This window comes from Equus asinus, chromosome 14 (genome assembly GCF_041296235.1).
Source record: "Equus asinus isolate D_3611 breed Donkey chromosome 14, EquAss-T2T_v2, whole genome shotgun sequence".
NCBI lineage: Eukaryota > Metazoa > Chordata > Mammalia > Perissodactyla > Equidae > Equus > Equus asinus.
Window position 1 is genome coordinate 3,332,416 of NC_091803.1, and position 20,321 is coordinate 3,352,736.

The 20,321-nt window shown below is 46.6% G+C and overlaps 1 protein-coding gene across 3 annotated transcripts in view; it reads left to right on the plus strand.

The window, feature by feature from the left end:
- Positions 1–20,321, plus strand: part of SDK1 (sidekick cell adhesion molecule 1) — an 865,901-nt gene that overhangs the window by 606,001 nt on the left and 239,579 nt on the right. For all 3 annotated transcript variants that reach the window (XM_070484134.1, XM_070484135.1, XM_070484136.1), the window contains 4 exons: positions 6,093–6,204; positions 6,923–7,113; positions 15,737–15,820; positions 19,500–19,694. In XM_070484134.1, the coding sequence (XP_070340235.1) occupies positions 6,093–6,204; positions 6,923–7,113; positions 15,737–15,820; positions 19,500–19,694 (582 nt within the window). The remainder of the gene's footprint in view (positions 1–6,092; positions 6,205–6,922; positions 7,114–15,736; positions 15,821–19,499; positions 19,695–20,321) is intronic.

Here is a 20,321-nt window from a genome sequence, read left to right on the forward strand (position 1 = left end):
ACCAGGGATTGGTCAGAGGCTGGAGCAAGGGAGAGCTTGACTCAGCCTGCTTCTGGGGGCCTGGCCAGCACCCCAACTCACCATGTCCACATGTCCAGGTTGGAACAGATTGAGAAGAAAGGGCTGGCAGTCAACACTAAGCATGTCGGCAGCGTCAACATTGTGTGTTCTCAGGATGGTGTTATCCTCCTCACAGAGAAATTCAAGTAAATAAGAGAAACTTGAGAAGATGCAGTTATGCGGACAAGAGTGGGGGGCGAGTGGGATGAGATCAGCTGCATTTTGGAGGGTGTTAGCAGCCAAAGCAAGTTACATGCCTGGCTTCAGGCCTCAGGAGCAGTTCCGGACTCCACCAGAGTAGGTATGGAGCTCGGTCTGGAGAGGATCAGGAAGAGGGCGTGCAGGGACTGAGTGCTGAATGTCTTTGCATCTGGTGTGCCGTGCGCAGGACCGTGTGGGACACGATGTCCCCCAGGCAGCCTGCATGATTGCACGAGGCCGTCTAGACTTGCCCACAGCTGCCGTGCTTGGAACCAAGGAGGGTCCTCTGGAGACGGCCCAGGGCAGAAACTGAGGCCCCAGTGAGGAAGGCCGTCTAGCTATCAGTCCACAGGGATAGGCGGCTTTCTTTCCTTTTTTTTTTTTTAACTATGAAGAGAGAATTGGTGTTTGCTCCTGCCCATATCACTGTCTAGGAGTGTGAGCTGGAACCAGTGGTTCTCAACTGGCGGTGACTTTGCTGCACAATGGACATGTGGCAATGCCTAGAGACATTTTTTTTCATTGCATTCCTCACATCTTTTTTAGCTCATAACTGGAACTTTGTCCCTTTTGACCACCTTCACCCGTTTCCCCACCTCTGGCAACCACTGATCTGTTCTCTGTTTCTATGAATTCCACTTTTTCAGATTCCGTATATATGAGATCATGTAGAATTTGTGTTTCTCTGTCTGAATCATCTTGCTTAGCATAATGCCCTCAAGATCCATCCATGTTGTCTCAAATGGAAGAATTTTCTTCTTTTTATGGCTGCATAATATTCCATTGTGTGTGTGTGTATATACATATATATATATACCCACACATCTATACATATATATATATATTCTTTATATATGTACATATATATACGTGTATATATCATCTTTATCCATTCATCTGTCGATGGACACTTAGGTTGTTTCTGTGTCTGGCTATTGAGAATAATGCTGCAATGAACATGAGGTACAGATGTCTCTTCTAGGTAGTGATTTCATTTCCTTTGGATATATACCCAGCAATGGGATTGCTGGATCATATGGTAGCTCCACTTTTAATTTTTAATTTTTTTGAGGAATGAGCAGCTTTCTTAAGAGATGGTGTTGTAGACAAGACAGGAGAGTGAACATTGGGAGCAGAGGGGCCAAAGGCCAAGCGTGGAGGAATGCCCAGCAGCCACTGCTGAGCCTTGAGATTAGGAGGCATCCCTCCAACATTTAACACATCCAAAACCAAATTCCTGAATTGTCCCCCACAACCTTTGACTCCTCTGGTCCTTCTGTCTCAGAAATGGCAACTTCCTCTTGCGGACCCAGTACTGCAGTTGTCCCCCTGTCCACCCCATCAGCAGATTGTGCGTCTCTGCCTTTGACAAATGTCCTGACTCCACCTCCACCACCCCAGTGCGAGCATCACTGTGTCTTTCAGTCACCTGGCTGATCTCCCCGTGTCCTCCTTTATCCATTGCAGTCACTCCCCCCCCAACCAGTCTCCAGAGTTTGACTCTTTTAAGACAAGGTCATATCATATTCCTCCTCTGCCCCAAACCTCCCAGTGGCTTCGCATTCTCATGGAGAAGAAAGCCCAGAGTTCTCACCTATGGGGCCCTGCCTAAGCCGATCCCTCCCAACGTCTTTTCCCCATGTCTCTCTTCCCCATGTCTCTCTCTTCCGGCCTCGCCGGCCTCCGTGTGGCTCCTCCAGCTCTTCCCTCTGCCTGGAATGCTCTGTGTGCGGATCCCCACAAGTTGATCTTACTTCCTCACCGCCCCCAGGGTCTTAGTCCATCCCCACCCACCATTCCTTGTGTTCCTAAGGCTGAGTCCGCGTGACGTGCCATTTCTCATGATGCTTGCTCTCGCACCTGAAGCACTGAGCTTGACTGCAGTGAAACGGGCAGGCTGTTTTACATGTGTCCCATTTTATCTGCAGGATTCCACAGCTTAGCAGTTCAGGTGAACTTTGAACTTTTTTTTTTCCTATTTGAGGGATTTGCTATTCTTTAAATACACTTTTTAGTTAAATGCGACCTGGACAACTTCTCCCTACTCAGCCTCTTCAGTGACTCAGGGATTCGTGTGGGGACAGTGACTCGGATTAGTTCCATTTCCCTCTGCTCTGACTCTTTCTTCCTGTAACTGCAAAGAGGCCTCGTCTGCAGCGTTTGCCTTTCTGTTCTAAGGCTGCCTCGTGCCCATTTGCTGCTGACCTCGGCAGAAATCCTCTTTTGATTCAATGTCTTCACCTCCAACCACCTAAAACCAGCTTGGGAAACGTTCAGTTGAAAAAGCTACAGTAAAATCTCAATTAAGAAAATGCTTGGAGGAAGGAGTGTTCCAGTTAATTTAATTTTTGGTTAACTGAGCACAACCAAAGTTTTTATTAGGAGGAGACAGCATTATGGGAAAGAAAGATGACGAACTTTGGATGAAGACATTCCTTTATTTTAATTCTTTCTCTACCATCTGACGTCATGTGACTTTGGAATTCAATTTTCCCGTCTACAAAAGGGGATAATAGTGGCTCTCTTACTGGCTGCTTGCTAGGTTAAGTGAGGTGACATTTGTAACCGTAAACATTCACAATGTTTCGGGGCCGGGTGGGGGCTGGTAAAGTGCAGCTCTCTTCCCCCTTCCCATGATGTTTTCATTCTTCTCGGAAATAATTCTTAATGCATCGGCATATGGCATTTTAAAAATTTTTTGTTCATGTAGAACGTTGGAGGAGAGGGAAATATTCCTGGTGGAGTAGCAGTGGCTCCTTATTGTAGAATATTTTTGAAAAATTAAGTATTTGCTGAGTGCTTATTATATCTCAGATACTATGGAATAGCGGAAATAAAGAGGTTGTTTTGTTCTTTTAAAAATGCCTAGATATTCTTCTTTGCATCTTTCTTCTAAAAATTGAACGTGGAAAAAAAATTTGGTAGAAAAGTCAGCATGGCGGGTTAAAAATGCACCTCCATTACCTTCTCTCGATTAAAAAAGAAGTAAACACCCACTGAAAAGCAGTAAAGGAATAAGAGCCTTGGGTCCACGTGACAAAAAGAAGCAAGAGGAAGCCGTTAGCGAATGAGACAGAAGCAAGTATCTGGAAAGGAGCTCTCGGATGGAGGAATAATGACCATGGCAGGAGAAGGCTCTGCTTGGGGACACCTGGAGCAGACTTGGTCACCGAGGGCCAGTTATGACGTAGAGCTTAAAAACAAAGGGATTAGTTAATAGTTTGTATCTGCAACAGTCTGCTGGCTTCCTGTGCTACTGCTGTGCACAGAATACTCAGCAGCTAAAATGAATAGACAGACAGACAGACAAATAGGCAAGGATTCCCGTCCCCTGAGAATGAATGGCCCCAGAGAACAGACCTGGCACTCTGGGATCCAGGGTCCCTGCAGAGTAACAGTGAGCTTCCCACCCAACTGAGGTGAAGTTGCCAAATGACAAGCCAAATGTTCACGTTTGGGTGGGGGATTGTTGCGTTTCATTTTAAGCCTCCCTATACTGTTCTTATACTTTTTAATCCATGTGCACATACAAATTTGATTGAAATCCAAAAATGATTTTTTTTTTAAAAGAAGATAGTGTGCGAACGTTGTGTACTATGGTGAGCACTATCCTTGCTATTGGGAGATCTGGCTTCTGGGCACTCACATATTTTCCTGAAAAGTTGTTGCAGCAGTTTCAATAGAAAATGCACAGGCTTTGCAATCAGAAGACCTTGCTTTGATCTTGCTGTCGTAGTTTCCATAAGTCGGGGTCACCTTACCAGCGTCCTTGTGTGTATGTTACAAATACTCTTTTTAGGAACTTTTACATATCATCTGCATCTCTTGCACCTACTTCTCCAACAAGTATCATGTGTCATTCATGCATCACTAGAAAGAACAAAAGAGTCAGGTCAGAAGGCCCGGGTTTGAGAACAGTCTGACATTTTCCAGCCCCAAATCCAGCTAGTCGCTCGACTTGTCCTGTCGACCCCATCAAGTGAGCATACATTGAAAGAGTGTACTGGTCTGTGCTGAAAGTGTTATATAATTAAAAGTTACTGTTCCGTATGAATCACAGTTGAGGACTGCTTCATCTTCCTACCGATGTGGCTGGAACCCATGATGGAGTGGCACATGCAGTGTTCCATTCCACTTGTCCCCGAGGGGCCATAAGCTCAGCCTTGGTGCTTATCTGTCTCAAGCATGGTCTCCCGGGGTCAGCGTGCAGTCGAGGCTGACCAGCTGGGGGGACTGTCCTCCCTGGGTAGTGACAAGTGCTGAGCATGAGTTTCCTCTTCTGCCACCGTGGCTGAGCAATGATTAATGCCAAATTAGCACCTTGCTCAGTGACCTTTTCGCATTCACTGCTGCTCTCCTTCACTTCACATAACTATTTGCAAATATTAGCTTCTCAGGTCATTTCTCCTCATCAGCAACTTCCACAGATGACAGGCAGGCTGTTAATCTGATTGGCATTCAGCTTCCGTCCTTTGCCCCATCTTGAAAGTGCCTGCACTCCAGCATCTCCTCAGAAATCTGATAAGCGGCCCCACAGTCTCTACCATTTCTAAGCAGAGAGTGTCAGAAGGAAGAGCTCCGGAGAGGCCCTGTGGGGCTGGCTTCGGAGGCAAGGAGTTTGGGGAAGATGAAGGCTGCCTCTCGGCTTTCTGGGGCACCTGAGGATACGTGAGAACCGGCTCCCCATCAATGCAATTGATGTATAGGTTGAAAACAATTAATTTGTTCGTGTTGCCTGCATTAAGCTTTCTTTATTTTTCAAATTCACATGAACCTTTAATTAAAAAATCAGACACTGCTTAGACCGTGAAAGCCAGAACATAGAGCTGCGGGAAATTAGCATTGCTAAGAAGCCAGTGGTCTTTTTCCTGTTGTTCCCTCTCGGTGGCCCTGACCCACAGCCATCACCTTTCACTGGCCAGAGTTCCCTCAGGTGCTGTTGTGGGGGCGGTCTCTGCAGCCTGAAGTATTTAGATGGAGCCTTTTGCATTCGCAAAGATTTAAACTTGTTTTTATCTCCAGTCTTTGCCATCGCCACCTTTTATTGAAATTCCTCTTCTGGAGATGTTTGATCAGTCTTCATTTTCCCTAAATACACAGTTGTAAAGTGTACTCTGGGTAGTTTAATTTTGATATTACATGTATTTTAGGGAAAAGTGGCAAAAATGTGTCATATTTTTTTCTCCCTTGTCACCAGAAGGATGAGCTAAATTATTTATGGTTTGAGACTCACAAAACAGAGATGGATTCAGGATATTTACTTTTCAGAAAAAAAGGGATTGAAAGTGCACTAACAGAATGGAACACTTTGTTAATTGACTGTGTTTGCTCTTGGGAGTCAGCTGTGGGCCCAAAGAAGAAAGCTGGCTGCTTTCTAACGGTACACGTGCCCAGCAGAGTGCCTGGCACATGGAGTATTTGTGGAACCGAACAGATTTGAACATAGTGGGTAGACTAGGTAACTCAATAAGCAAGGTCTTAAGTCAATAAAAAAATAAAGTCAGCAAGCATTTTGGAGAATGGTCAACCGTTTAAGGCCCCTTATCCGCACAAGCTCCCCTTATCCACAGCAGCGGAGGGCTCTCAGTCCTCAGTCAGGACGGTGCCTGCGCTCCTGGGCTGAGGGTTCCGCAAAGAGGCTGGCCGTGCTTAGGCCCCGGCTCCCACAGTCTGACCACACCGAAGGGTATCTCGCAGGGGCTTGGGTGGGGTCGTGAGGTTCCGAGTGTCCTATCAGAATGGGTCGACAAGAGCTCTCCTTTGTCATGTTCCAGTCCTCACGTCTTCCATACTTAGGAGAATTCTGTGGACTTTTCCTCTGTCTGCCACAGGAGATGTTGGCACACCCGAAACCATGGCCCCTGTCATTGTGATTCCTCCGGGCAACAGAAGCGTGGTGGCTGGGTCCAGTGAGGTCACCTTGGAATGCATAGCCAATGCCAGGTATGTGGCTAGCCCTCCACGTGGGGATGCCAGTCCATAAGGGCGATGAGATTACTCTGCCGTGGACAGACGCATGTGGTTTGCTCTCCTGGCGATGGGAATCTTGTTTGTCCGGCTGGGCTGTGAGCTCAACAGATATGGGAGGATCAGGAACTGGATTCCCAAGCCTTGTATTGCAATATTTGTATTGAGTGTAATGTTTCTGTTGGAAATCGGTCCTTGTCACTTGAGCCACTCATGGGTCATAGCGGAGGGCCTCCTCTGAGACTCTAGCTGAGGAGGAGAGAGGAGTTGAGGCCTTCGAGTGCCAAGGAAAGAGTTAATTCCTCTCCTCCTCTGTAGTCCTGGGTGTTCTCGGCCTAGTTAGTGCTCGCTCCAGAAGTGATTCCCGTGATCACACCTCCCGTGTAGCTGTGTCCCCGAGTAGTATTTATTTTAAACATTCTTTTCCTGAGCAAATGGAATCATTAGCACTTATGGTCCATTGCTGCTGCAATTAGCTATCCTTGCTCAATAGCCCTTGAGCATAATGTATCCTTGATGCGTGCTGTAAGGGAGTAGAGTTACATCTGGATCGATTTTTAAATGTCCATTGTTCAACCCGCCATGGTTCCTGGTAGAATTAGCTTTGTCGAGCTTGTGCCGAATGCCCGGAATTATTACTATTGCCATCTACGTGATTAACAATTACTGTCACTCATACCCTTCGTTCTCGCAGGCCTGTTGAAGACCTGAGTGTGAGCTGGAAGAGAAACGGGGTGAGGATCACCAGCGGGCTCCACAGCTTTGGGAGACATCTTACCATCAGCAACCCGACCTCTTCCGACACCGGGGCGTACGTCTGTGAGGCGACGCTGAGAGGGAGCGCTCTTGAACCAGCCAGAGCAAAAGCCTTTCTCTCCATCATAGGTAACGCTCAGACTGGGGAATGGTGTTGTCAGCACCCTCCCGGAGCAGCCCCAACTGACACTTCCATGGAAACACATAGTAACACTGATCTTTCACCAACTTTATTTTTAACTCAGCAAATGGAGGTGAAGTTGAGTGTGTCTTCCAAAATCATCTTATTCTTCTTTTCCAAGAATATAAATCCATTAAATCCAAAGAGTTGACGTTCTGAATACTTTCAAGAAATGTTCTTCTGATTGCTTCCATCATAAAGCTTGGGAAATAGAGTGGTGAAGTCCTTGTAGGATGTCTCGCCTTCCTGTGCTGGCCTTTATGCCACTAAGCTTTCCCATAATTCTTATTTGGATGTTATTATCAGTGTTCAGAGATTATTCTATTACTGTTATTTTTCGACCCAGAAGAAAGTTAGAAACTGTGGGATAACTTTTGTTTTCAAAAGTGAGAACAGAGATGCTTCCTAGAACATGAGCCAAGTGTCATTCCTAAACCAAGGACGATGAGGAGATAAAATTAGGCACATTCGAGTTGCTCTAAACGCTGTGAAATATCAGTATTTAGGAAGTGTGCATTGTCCGGTGGCTAAGGGAATCCTCAGTTCATTTTCAGATTAGGATCCAACTACATTAAATCGCGAGGCAGGTCCCTCTGTTTCTCTCATTTTTTCAGCTCCTTTAATGCCTTTGGTCGTCTTAAGTGGCTGTGATCACTGTCCTGGTGGCCTGTCTAGCAGTGGTGGCCACGGCAGATGAGAGGGGCATCAGAGGTTGACTGCAGGAAGGAACATCTCTCCGTCTTCTCTCCTCTTCTGGAAGAAGGGGAGTTGAGGACAGGAAAGATCAAATAAGCAGAGGAAGAGCTCCTCACATCACATATTTTGTAGTCTACCATGTTGCGAACTAAGAAAAACTAAAAGCTTGTATTTTTATAAGAAATCAGCAGGAGTATCAAGAAATACTGCAGAAGAGGCGGTTTGTGTTGAGTGTGTCACATTCCTTTAAATCGTTAGGAAGTGGCTCTGTGGTCTGACAATGACTCTGCCAGACACACGCCATGCAAATCTGTCAGCCCCTCTGAAAGAAGTGTCAGAACTCCAGAAATGTCGGAGAGGCAGGCTTTGTGTCCCACGTCACTGTTGATTCTGCACCAGGGGTCCGAGCTGGCCGGCTGGCTGCCTTCCTCATCAGACTTTAGCTATAGACATGGACATCACCTCCCCGTTCCCTGCAGGGACTTCGTCAGGGTTGATCTGTAGCTAGATGAGCACAGCCCCTGTTGACTGAGCCAAAATGCAAATCTGTGACATGTAAATCTCTAGGAAACAGGACTATATTGTGTTAAAACATTTGAAGGTAATTTAAACAGGAGAAGAAATTTATCTCCCTCTAAACTAGAATGTTTGTTTCCATCATAATTCCTTTTAAAAATATTTAAATCTATCATGCGAACGTTGGTTTTGCATTCCCATCCGAATTCCAAAGCAGATGGTCCCTGTCTCCTCTGGAGTCCCCGTCTCTGTGGTCTGCCTTTTAAAGGTGCACGAACGCACTCTGCTCCTTTATGATGCTGATGTCAATCCCCTTTTATTCATAAGAATTCGCTGTGACAGGTCGGATTTTGTGGTTGAGTCATCCTGGAAAAGCCCTGAAGAGCCCCTGTCAGTTCAGAGTGATTTGGGAGATTATAACGCAAACTCGGCGATCAGGGAGGGAGAGTCCTCAGGAAACGCTGTTCCTGGTTTCACAGGGCTGTCACCGGTGGAACTGTGAAAAGAGCTATCGATATGAACATGCAGATGAAAGAAAGCAGAAACAAATTGGCTTCCAATTACTTTTATTTCATACTGATGAGACAAGACAGACTGTTTGCGGCTGTTTACTCCACCTGTCAACTCCCCTGCCGTATTGCTTAATTTCTGAGATTTAAACAGGAGCACAGGGTCTGACTGCAGGCGATGTCAGGCCAGCTAAAAGGGCTGTGTGGCTCTCCAGTGCACAGGAGAAGCTGGCCTCCGTGTTCTCCTCCCCCGACCTCCACTTCGTTTTGCTGCTGTTTCTTCCACATTCTTCTCCACCTGCCCCTCCACTCCCTCCGCCATAACCTCCCCTCTTCCCCGAGACCATGCACCCCACATGGTGAGGTGGACACCTCAGCAGCCTTCTCCAGCCGCTGGAGCCAAGGCGCCCAGTGTGTAGCAGGTTGGAAGTGCTGAGGATTAACCCTCCCAAGAAGAGCCTTAACCAGCGTCAGATGGAGCTGGTGATAAACAGCCAAGCTCCCTCACCCCGTATGGTGAGGATATAATTTCGGAGGTTGTGTTCTACACTGGCTTCCAGAGTTTTCCCCGTGGGGTTAAGCTCTAGTCACCACAGTGGGCGCTGCCTTGATAACGTGCTCTTTTTCAGCTGACCCCCCACTCTCCCAATGGTGTTTCCATCACCTCCCAAATGAACCCCTGCCAGTGACCCTTGTCTCCGGGTCTGCTTCTGGGGAGGCCAACCCAAGACTTTGACATCGTCCATCAGGCTCTGAGCGTCTGCTCGTGCCTGTGCTGGGATGATTGGCCTTTCTGCCCTGGGTCCCACCTCACCTGGTTAGTGAGTCTGCGTGTCCCTCAAGACTCCTCTCAAATGTCATGCTTGCTTCTGTGACTCTCGGGCTTTTCACCAGGGAGGAGTGGTGCTCTCTCAGCTGTACACGTGAACACACTGGTGGGTCAGCGATGCACAGTGTGCGCTGGGAGGTTTTGGCGACAGGCCTAGCTTCAGAGTCTCGCTGCACCACTCTCTGGCTTCAACAAGTGCCGTTGCCTCTGTCACCTTGTGTTATTTACCAACAATTGGTTATGACACGCATTTGTCACATTTGCTGTCTCTGAAATCAGGATGTGTCTCACAACCCATGGTAGCACTTTTTCTTTCTTGGGGATAAATAAAACACTGCTGCCTCTCACCAACGACTGCGGCATCTCGGATCCAGTGAGACGCAGCGTTTACATCTTCCCATCCAGACTGACAGGCCACCATTTTCTCCGCATCACACACGAGGCACTGCCGTTCACACACTTGTCCTGCTCCCACGAGCGTGCATATCCTGGCACGCTGGCTCTTTCACTCCCACTCAAATACTCAAGTCAGTGAGAGTAACTATTGTAGAGAGCTATCTCTATATATCTCAAATCTATTCTGATTTTTTAATACAAAATCATTCAGAAATTCCAATATCTTAACTATTATTAAAATAACAAATTGCTTGTAACATCTCTCAACTGATACCAAGACTACAGTTGAGGAGTTATTCTGTAGCTGTGCTCTAAGGTCTTCTAGAGCTGAGACTGAGCCCTCTTTGTGTCTGTATCCCAACTGAAAATTCCTCCCTCCCTTTGCCCTCTTCCTTCCTTCCTTGTTTTCTTCCTTCCTTCCTCCACTTATTACAAAAATATTTTTTGAGTCTACATCTTAGACACTGTGCTAGGTATTGAGGACAGTGGAGTGAAGATGGAGTCATGGTCCCAGCATGAAGGATTCTCATGTGGAAGACAATCCCTTCACAGGGTGGTTACGGTTCAGCATAATGAGAGCTAAGATGGTGGCAAGGGGCATCTGACCCTCACTTGCCAGCTGCAGGGCTGGGGGCTCTCCTGGCATATGGCAGCAGAGGGACTTCCACAAACAGTTCAGGCCAGATCAGAATCCTGCATGGAACATAATCCTCTACTCATGGCGATTTACAGAGAACACCTGCCTTGTAACTTGCATTGGTTTCAGATAAACTTAAGATGTCTTTTTGAACAGTTTTCACATATGACTTATGTTAGAAATACCCAAGTTAATTATTGGTACCCTGTCACATCTGTGGAACATAACTGTATGGCAGTTTGTTACTGAATGAAGCTCAGAAAATAGAGCTATGACAGAACTGCTTCTAAAATAAAAGGTAAATTTGCGTGAGGCAAACACCAAATAATGTTTGGGTCATTTGCTTCTGAATGCAGGAGTGGCAGGCCAGCCCTTGGTGTCTCACGATGGAGCAGGAATCCAATACGGAGAGAGCAGGGAGTGAGCTCTTCTGTATACTGTCTGTCCCTCTAGGCTCCCCTCCATCTTCCGCCTTCTCTGTTCGTCCCCCAGTCACTGATTGAGTTCATAGTGTGAGCTCAGCTCTCAGCTGGTGCCGGCACGGGTGGAAGATGAAGGAGGAGGATTTGCAAAGATGAATAAAACACACTTCCTCCCTAAGGAGTTGAAGGCTTTTAGATCTTTGGTAATCTCCTTCATCTCTTCTTCCAGTAGATAGTTTTTAAATGTCTTCTCTGAAATTGTACAAGGTACTAAAAATACAGAGATGACTAAGACAACATTCTTCTCTGAAGAAACCTCCAGTGTGGTAGGGGAGACCGCCATATGGGCAAACCACACAAACATGGACCATCGGTGCCACAGGGGTACGTGGGTGGGGCGGACCCTGCCTGAGGAGGTCAGCAAGGCTTTGGAGAAGGGGCACCAGGGCTGATCTTGAAGACTGACTTCGAATTTGCCAAGAAGACACTCCATGTGGAGGAACTAGAAGTATACTGCTTGTGTATTGCTGTTGTGAGAAACGACCACAACTTAACAGCTTAAAACAATACAGATACATTACCTCACGGTTCTGGGTTCAGCTGGTCTCTCTGTTCCACGTCTCCTGAGGCCGAAATCAATGCTGTGACTGGGCTGGGTTCTTATCCCCAGGCTCTGGGGGAGAATCCACTTCCCGGCTCCTTCGGGGGGCTTGGCGGAGTCTAGGATGCGTGGTTGCGGGACTGAGGACACTGTTCGTTTCTGGCTGTTGGCTGGGGTCCTTATCAGGTTCTAAAGGCTGCCTGCATTCCCTGGCTTATGCCCACCTTCATCTTCCCACCCAGAAGCAGCAGGCCAGTCCTTCTCACACTGCGACTCATCTCTCCTGCGTGCAGCTGGAGAAGGTTCCCTGCTTTTAAGGGCTTCTGTGATGAGATTGGGCCCACCCAGCTAATCCAAGATAATCTCCCTGTTTTAAGGTCAAAACCTTAATCACATCTGCAATGTCCCTCTCGCCATGTAGGATAGCATATTCACAGATCCCAGGGGGTAGGGTAGGGACATCTTTGGGGCCCTTCTTCCCACCACAATGGACAAAGGCACCCAAGTGTGGACCATGATGGCAAGTCAAGGGCACACCATGGGATTTGCTGCTTCCTGAGATGGTCATTCTGGAGGGGAACGGAAGACAGGGCAGGTAGCATCTTTGGGTCTTGCAGCAAGCTCTACTCAGAGCAGGCCCTGCAATTCAGATTCAGGGTTTGGAGCAGGAGAGCATGAGGAATCACTGGTATATGTGGACCGTCCACTGTGGTTGCTTCCATCGGACCAGAACCTGGACTTGTCGCCCTGGCATTTTGGAGAGTGGGGGCTTTGGTAGAGGCCCCAGTTTGGGGGCTGCCCGGGAAGTATCCCCGCCTCCAGTTCTGAGACTGTGGGACTGGAGGCTCGTGCTTTCTAGAGTTGCTGCCCTTGGCCCATGGCCAGATGTGAAGGATCATCAGCTTGGCTGGCCTTTTCCTAACGCTCCTGTTTCACACAGGGGATGAGAACATTTTCCCGATGTCTTCATATTGTTTCAAAAGAGAGAAAAGTGTTAGTTTCAATCCCCGGTTTTATTGGCTGCGGTTGTGATAAATTTTTAAAAGTCTAGTGTGTGCCAATGTTGGCAGGGTACCCTTTCTAGAAAGAGTTGTTGCCGATTAGCTAAGACATGCACTTGCCCTTTGAAAATTAAGTGGTTGAAAAAGTCTATGCGCAGGACGACTAATTCACAACAGATTTTTCCCCAGTATTCGACGCAGTCTTTTCATGGTTGATATGCCTGATATTTTCCCCGATTTCTTTCTCTTGTAGCTGACTACGCGTAAAAATAGCTAGGGATCGAGAGAAAAATTTTCCCAGCACCTGTTGAGTTGGGTTAATATGAAGGGTCAGCAGTGAGCGCAACCGTAACATATGTAATGTGGGGAAAGTAATGAAATTACAGGCAGAAGCTGTGGGCCTTTCAGGGCCTTTGGCAGCTCCACACCTACTCTCCTTGCTCAGCCACCTGGAAGACTTTCTGGAACAGGGCAAGAGCATCAGTAAATGAACAAACATGCTCTGCCTAGGCCATTCCCAAGCTTCCTAGTTTTCAGCTACTAAAACTTGCCTGGGTGTTGACTCCAAAGGAGAGAGACAGCACTTTGCAGACGCTGGCAGGCTGCCTTCCAGACGCTGCCCAAGGAGCCTGGCGGCTCTGTAGCAGGTGCCTCGGAGTATATGGAGCAGGTGGGTTTGTGCCAAGCCCCCATGGTAGCTGGCTGCAGTGGGGGATGGTGGTGCCCAAAGAGGAGGGGCCTTGACCGGGGCTGGAGGTCCCTAATGCACTGCTGCCCCAGAGCCATGCATTTGCTCAGCCCCAGCCGCTTCTGATCACTGTGTGAGGAGTACCCCTTGTCTCTGGCCCTGGACTAAGTCCCTCTTCCTTGGCACTTGGGGGAAGCCATGGGGAATTGCAGAGTGGGAAAGGGCAGCACTGGGATGTCGGGCCATTGTGCCAGACAGTATCTGTCGTCAATACCTGGGGAATTGTCTGTTCCTGTAGATGTTGACCATTTATACGTATGGATTTTTATCATCTAAGTGTAACCCCCTTGGATGAATTTCAAGGGAATTACGCTGAGTGAAAAAAAGCCAATTCCAAAGGTTGCATACTGTGTGATTCCATTTATATAACATTCTTGAAATAACAGAATGATAGAGATGGAGAACAGATGAGTGGTTGCCAGGGGTGAGGGAGGGGACATTGGGATGGGCGTGGTTACGAGAGGGCAGCATGAAGGATCCTTGTGGTGAGGGACCCCCTCTGCATCTTGACTGTAATGGTGTATACACAGACCCACACAAGTGATAACACTGCACTGATCTAAATACGTATGCTCATTCGAGTACACACACACACACGCACAAGAGTACAGGCACGACTGGAGAGAGGTGAATACCGAAGGCTACCTGTTTCACTGTCAACATCTTGGTTGTGATGTTGGTTGGACTGCAGTTTTGTAAGATGTTACCATTGGGGGAAACTGAGTAAGGGACACTGGGGAGCTTTCTCTATTATTTCTTACAGCTGCTTGGGACTCTACAATTAGCTCAATATGAAAAAGGAAAACTGTGATTAATCATAGGCAAGTGTTGATGTTTTAGCTTATTTTTCCCATTTTCCCCTCACATCCCTTCCACCAGATCGTGCCAGTAGATAGCGACTTTAGCGTTCACTGATGAATATGGGGCCTGACCTGCACAGAAGGGCCTTGGCAGGATGCAGCTACTGTAGAGTTAGAATAGAAATAAGGCTGCGATCATGATTATTGATGAAAGAGAGGGGTCTGAGTGTGAATATATGAGTGGGCAATGAAGACCAGCTTGAAAATGAGAGAGAGGAAATCTTTGCAGGATGTCTCTAGGCCCGGTCTATACACACACAACACTAAGTAGAGAATCCTGCCTCCGCCTAGTGAATTTGCAGCCATCACTTAGGCCAGAGTGGATAATTCAGGAGGACCATTTCCGCTTGAGTGGTCCAGGTAATTGCAGGATTGATACCTAACTCTGCCCGCATTGAGGAACCTTCAGCCCATTCTCCTCAGTCATTTCTTCGAAAAGCTAAGTTTTCGTTTCTCTTTTCCCTCTTTTAGGTTCCACCCTGTTTTAAAGATACAGTCAATAGAGGAGGCATGCCAAGCTATCTTATCCACATTCTATGCAATTACGATGAAAAGAAACCACTCTGGAAGACAGTGCCCAGAAATTAATTATCACACAGAATGTGAACACAGCAGCCTTCTGTTATCATGATAATGAAATCACTACCACCTTAATACGTGACCAAGTTGGCTGTGCCACCATTGAATTTCTGCTGAATAAACTGAGAAAAATATTGCAATTTACTCTCCAGGGGAATTCATTGTTTAATACAACCACTATTTTTTTCTTGTTGAGTAGGCAAGCGGAGTATCCAGAGATATACAAGCGGTTAAGAGTTTCCTTTGCAGCCCTTTTTCTTTTATCTCTTAGCTATTATTTTGCATTCCATTGAAGTATTAAATCTATATTTTGGAGAAGAAGAACTGCTAAGACTTTAAAAAATATGTTAATAGGCTGCACGGTTCCCTGATATAGGCCCGGTGCCTGGCTGTGGCACTTTATTTGACATGCTTCATGAATTGGTGTTTAGTTTAGATACTGAAGCAAACCAGCCTATAAAATACTGTGCTGTAAATATAAACCTTTATGAACCTCTTGGGATAGTCCTTCTAAAATGTGAATTAAGATATTCCATGATTCAAGCCCATAAACTGAGAAGTAGCCATCGCTCTGAGTAGTAATTTGCTTTCTGAAACCTTAGAATATAAATAGCCTTTGGCCTCTGCTCCCGGAATTCTGAGTTTGTGCGTACGATGGTAACTAATGAAGTTTTCAAAAATAGTTTTTGAAAGAAATTCAAACTCTTTTAGGCTATAAGGGTCTTCCGAAATATACCTCTCTTGCTTAGGGGCTATTTTGCTTTTTCTTGTTTAAAGAGCCACCGTATTTTACTGCTGAACCTGAGAGCCGGATTTTGGTTGAAGTGGAAGAAACCGTGGACATCGTTTGTCAAGCCATGGGTGAGTGGGGGAGGCTGCTGGACAAGCAGCCATGAGGTGGAGGAACGGAAATGGCACTTGCCAGGGCAGCTTCGTCGTCATCACAAGGAGAGGTTGATGGCGATGGGGCCTTTGAAGTGGAGTAGAACTCAGTTACTGGGCCTGTGACCTTGGGGAAGGTATTTGACCTTGCTGAGCTTTTGCTTCCTCGCCTACAAAGCAGGGGTAGTAATATTTACACAAGGGAACAGCAAGGGAGCCTTAACCCCATCCATCCCAACAGAGGGAGACGTAGTCTTGTCCTCTTGACTCCCTTCAAATGCTCTGATTCCACAAAAGGGCGACCCCCCAGGGCTTGGGGCAGGAAATTCATTCTCATCCACGGGGTGATTGGGACTGGTGACCACATCCACTCTGTAGGAAGGGAGATTGCCGTAAATTCTTTGAAATCTTATTTTTCTGCCTTTCCAGCTTTGGGTCGACTTTCTTTGTTATTAAGGTTACTCCACCCCTCGTCCCTATGCCTTGATTACTAGCTGTCCACAGTCACCATTTCATGTCCGGCAGCACAAGTCCTTATACTAAACCTCTGACAGAGACAGGCTTTTTAAGACAATTTCATTAACAAAAGCTATGTTAGTGCTCTGGAAACTGTCAAGAAATAAAAAGGACCTCTTTTTATGTTAATATCTGTCCATCTTAAGGATATTTTCTCCTAAGAGCTTGGAGGGTAAGGATTACTAACAATTTTGTAAATCTTAAAAAAATGGCTTCATAGGAGAGATGTTATTATCTCACTGTTCACTTATGAAAACAAGACCTTAGAAAGCAAGGTTAAGTTGCGTGCTCACAGCACAGAGCCAGGAAGATGCCACGAGACACTTTGTGTGAAATCCTCGCCCAGTGTCTGGCATGTAGAAGTTGCTCATTAAATACTGGGCGCGTAACCTACCTAGGGTCACACAGTAATGGAGACAGGATCCAAACCCAAATCTGTCAGCTACCAAAGCAAGCACTTTGGCCAGAACACCTGGGTTCTCCGAGAGGTGAGGCCCTGGGATTAGAACAAATACTGTTCATCCGTAGGTACCTGCATGTCATTTTTCATTTCTGAAAAGGAGTGGTGGTGTCGCTCTGAACAGTACTGATGGCCAGTGTAGAGTTTAGCGTCTGGCTGCGAGTCCCTTTCTCTCTGTCCACTGAGCTTTGTGCAACAACAACAAAAGATTTGCCTCCTCAGTGGTTCCGGTTCTCGGCCCCTGGTCAGCTCACAGTGGCCACTGTTGATGGACCTGCTCTGTTCCTGTTCTTCTCTGTTCTAGCTCCCCTAAGGCAGCCTAGGGGAGGGCGAGAAAAGCGTAAGAGAAGAGTAATGGGCATTTTAAATGGAAATATTTTCCTTACTCTGGTCACATTGCTCTCTTTCTTATATAAACACGAGCTTTTTAAGGCCAACAACTCTGTGAAAGTGAAGCTATAAAATATTTAGAGTGCTTGTATTTTAGAAACGAGAGTTTACAATACTGCGAGGGATAAGAGTTCTGTTTATGAAATTGCCCCCAAATAGAAATACACCTAGTTTCCTATATACTAACAATTACTTTTCAATAAATGACAATCTTAAGCCCTCTCCTTGACAAGAGAATGCTCTTTTTTGCATGGTTTCTACAGGGTAAACTATCTGTTAAGTCTAGACTTATAAATACATATTGAACAAGTCTTTCAACGTTGCATTGCCATCCTATAATTTACTGCTTTCTTTTAATTTTGACAATGAAACTATAGCAGCATGCGAAGCGGTTATTCTTTATGAAAGCTACATCATGTAATTGCTATTATGAGATTTTACATGAACTGGTTATGCTTTTACCTTGAAATGGATTTTTTTTTAATTTCCTGATTTAATGAAAAGTGACAGGAAATGTAATTAAGGCAAAGAACAGAATATGAGGATGCATTATCTTGAAATATTCCACGACGTTAACTTTATTTATTGAAGAAGACATCTTATACCTTCACAGCATCTTAAGTCAAGGAATATGGGTGTGCTTTTCACCATGAATCACGTCAAGATGTGTTTTATTTAAATTCATTTTATATTTGGGGAAACAGGTACAGAACCATCTGAGATCTAGAAATAAGCCTAGATATTTCTGTGCTTTTCCCTTGGGCCCACAATAGGCATACACGGCCCACCAGAGTTCAGGACTTTGTTGTCTTGAGTGCTTTGGTCTAGTTGTAGGTATAGCCTCTCTCCTCTCCCCAGCTCACCCCTCTTGGGTGGCTTGACCCGTCTTGGCTCCAGGAAGAGTCAGGGAAAAGTCTCAAGGAGGAGTCTTCCCCTATTGCTAGTCACCCAAGGCACCCGGAGAAGCTGCCAAGAGAAGGAGCCTGGTGTTTCCCTGGTCAGGGCTTGTCCCGTGCTTCAAGGCCACCGGGGGGAACAGGGCGTGCATGCATCACCACCTGGGTTACATGTACTGACCACAGCCATGTGGAGGATGAGCGACAAGGTCCTCATGTTCTTGGGCTGAGGACGGTCCCTTCATTTACAACCAAGCTCTGCCCTTGTGAGCTTGTCCTTTGTCCCCTGGGTGTATCCCTCTCAAAGCCAACCTGAACCTCCTTCAGCGTGGGCTGGCTAGACCATGCGTAGCTCCAGAATCGCCTACTCGAGGCCTTGGTTTTTACTGTCATTATCATTAGGGTGAGGAGGTCTCCTGGGAGTGGCAGCGGGGCAGTTAGCCTCAGTCTGGCCCTCCCATCCTCTTGGTCAAAGCCTTGGCAGTGCTCAGCTCGATTCACTGTTGGGGTACAAGAATGGAACCGTCCCGCAGCTCCTCTCATCATCTGCTGCACTGGCGTGTGTCTTAGGGACCAAGGTAACTTCTTTTACATCTCCAACTGAATACCTCCTATGCTCCTCGACCTTTAACCACACGCGTCTCATGTGCCTGTGACGTAGCCTGAAATCACTCCTCCAACACAGCAGACTTCCGCTTGGATCAGTGGTACCCAGCTCCTTAGACAGAGACTGTTTAACAGACCGCACGCATTCTTGTTGCTGTTGGTTGTAATAATAAATAGTGATACTACCCACCGAGCGCTCACCACATGCCAGGCTCTAAGAGTTTGACATATATTGGCGCAACTAATCTCCACAACGACATTGTGAGTTGCGATGATCACTTCCTTTCCAAGTGTGAGGAAACAGAGATGAAGATAGGTTAAGTGCTCTGCCTGAGACGGCACAGTTGGCAAGATACCCACCTGGGACTCGGCTGCGTCCTGTCTCCTGCCCTTGTGACCCTTCCTCGAGCCCTGAGTGACAGAATTGGGCAGAGCAGCAGAGACCTTCCTCCCTATCCCTGTCTGTCCGGAAGCCAATAACAGCTGGAATCACTTCTCTTCAGACAAGAGCACAAACCCTTGCAGGCTCCCGGGCACCCAGAAGGACCTGCAGCCCCCGTGTCGGGAGTTGGCACCTGCTCTCCCACCTAGTGTTTCTCTGTGTTGATTTCTTCATGTAAGGCGAGAAAAATAACACCTTACGAGGTGGTTGAAAGGACTAATGGATAAGAAAATGCCTGTTGAAATATGGCCATTTTAGCCTTTGAAACATTTTGCCTCAGTCCTCATGTAAGGAATTCTCGAAATTTAATTTTTTTTTAAATGCCCAATTATTTCCACTCCTACACAGGGGTCCCTCTTCCCACCCTCCAGTGGTACAAGGATGCCATCTCCATTAGCAAGCTCCAGAATCCCCGATACAAAGTGCTCTCGAGTGGAGGCCTGCGCATCCAGAAGCTGCGTCCAGAGGACTCCGGAATCTTCCAGTGCTTTGCCACTAATGAGGGAGGGGAGATCCAGACCTACACCTACCTGGACGTCACCAGTGAGTATTGCCCGTCGGCAGAGGCAGACCCTCTGGACTGGGTCCTCAGGCAGAGCTTCCCGACCTTTGCCCCATATGACACACTCGGAAAACGGTAGGAACTGTTCAGCCCCCTGAGGTAAATGGACAGGGTGCAGTGGCCAGAGGTGACCAGCTGAGGAGAGCCTCATCTCAGGCACAACTTAATCGTTTTGTGGGTCCCCTGGGGAAGCTCTGCCAAGGGCCGTGAGCAGTGAATGCACCCCTTGTCCCCTCAGTCCTTGGTGCCTCCCTGTTCTTATGTAAGCTTTCATTTTCCTGGCACTTGGGTGCTTCTCTTTATTGAGACGTAGAAAAAGATTCCCCATTTTTCTGGACTGGAAGGACTGTTAAGTGAATAGCTCATTCCTAAGCTTTTTCTTTTGATCTTTTTTCCAGTTTTTTATATTCATTTATATTCATCCTCTATTTTAGTTTTATTGAACAATTATAGTTCCTTTGTGAGTTTCTTTTATTATCCTATTAACAAAAATACTCTGGCACTCTGTCTTTGAAAAATAAAATAAAGGTAAAGGTTTTCATCGTATCTGTGGGTTTTCTTTTTAATCTCCCACAGTTATAATATTGTTCTTTTAAAATGAAGTAGAA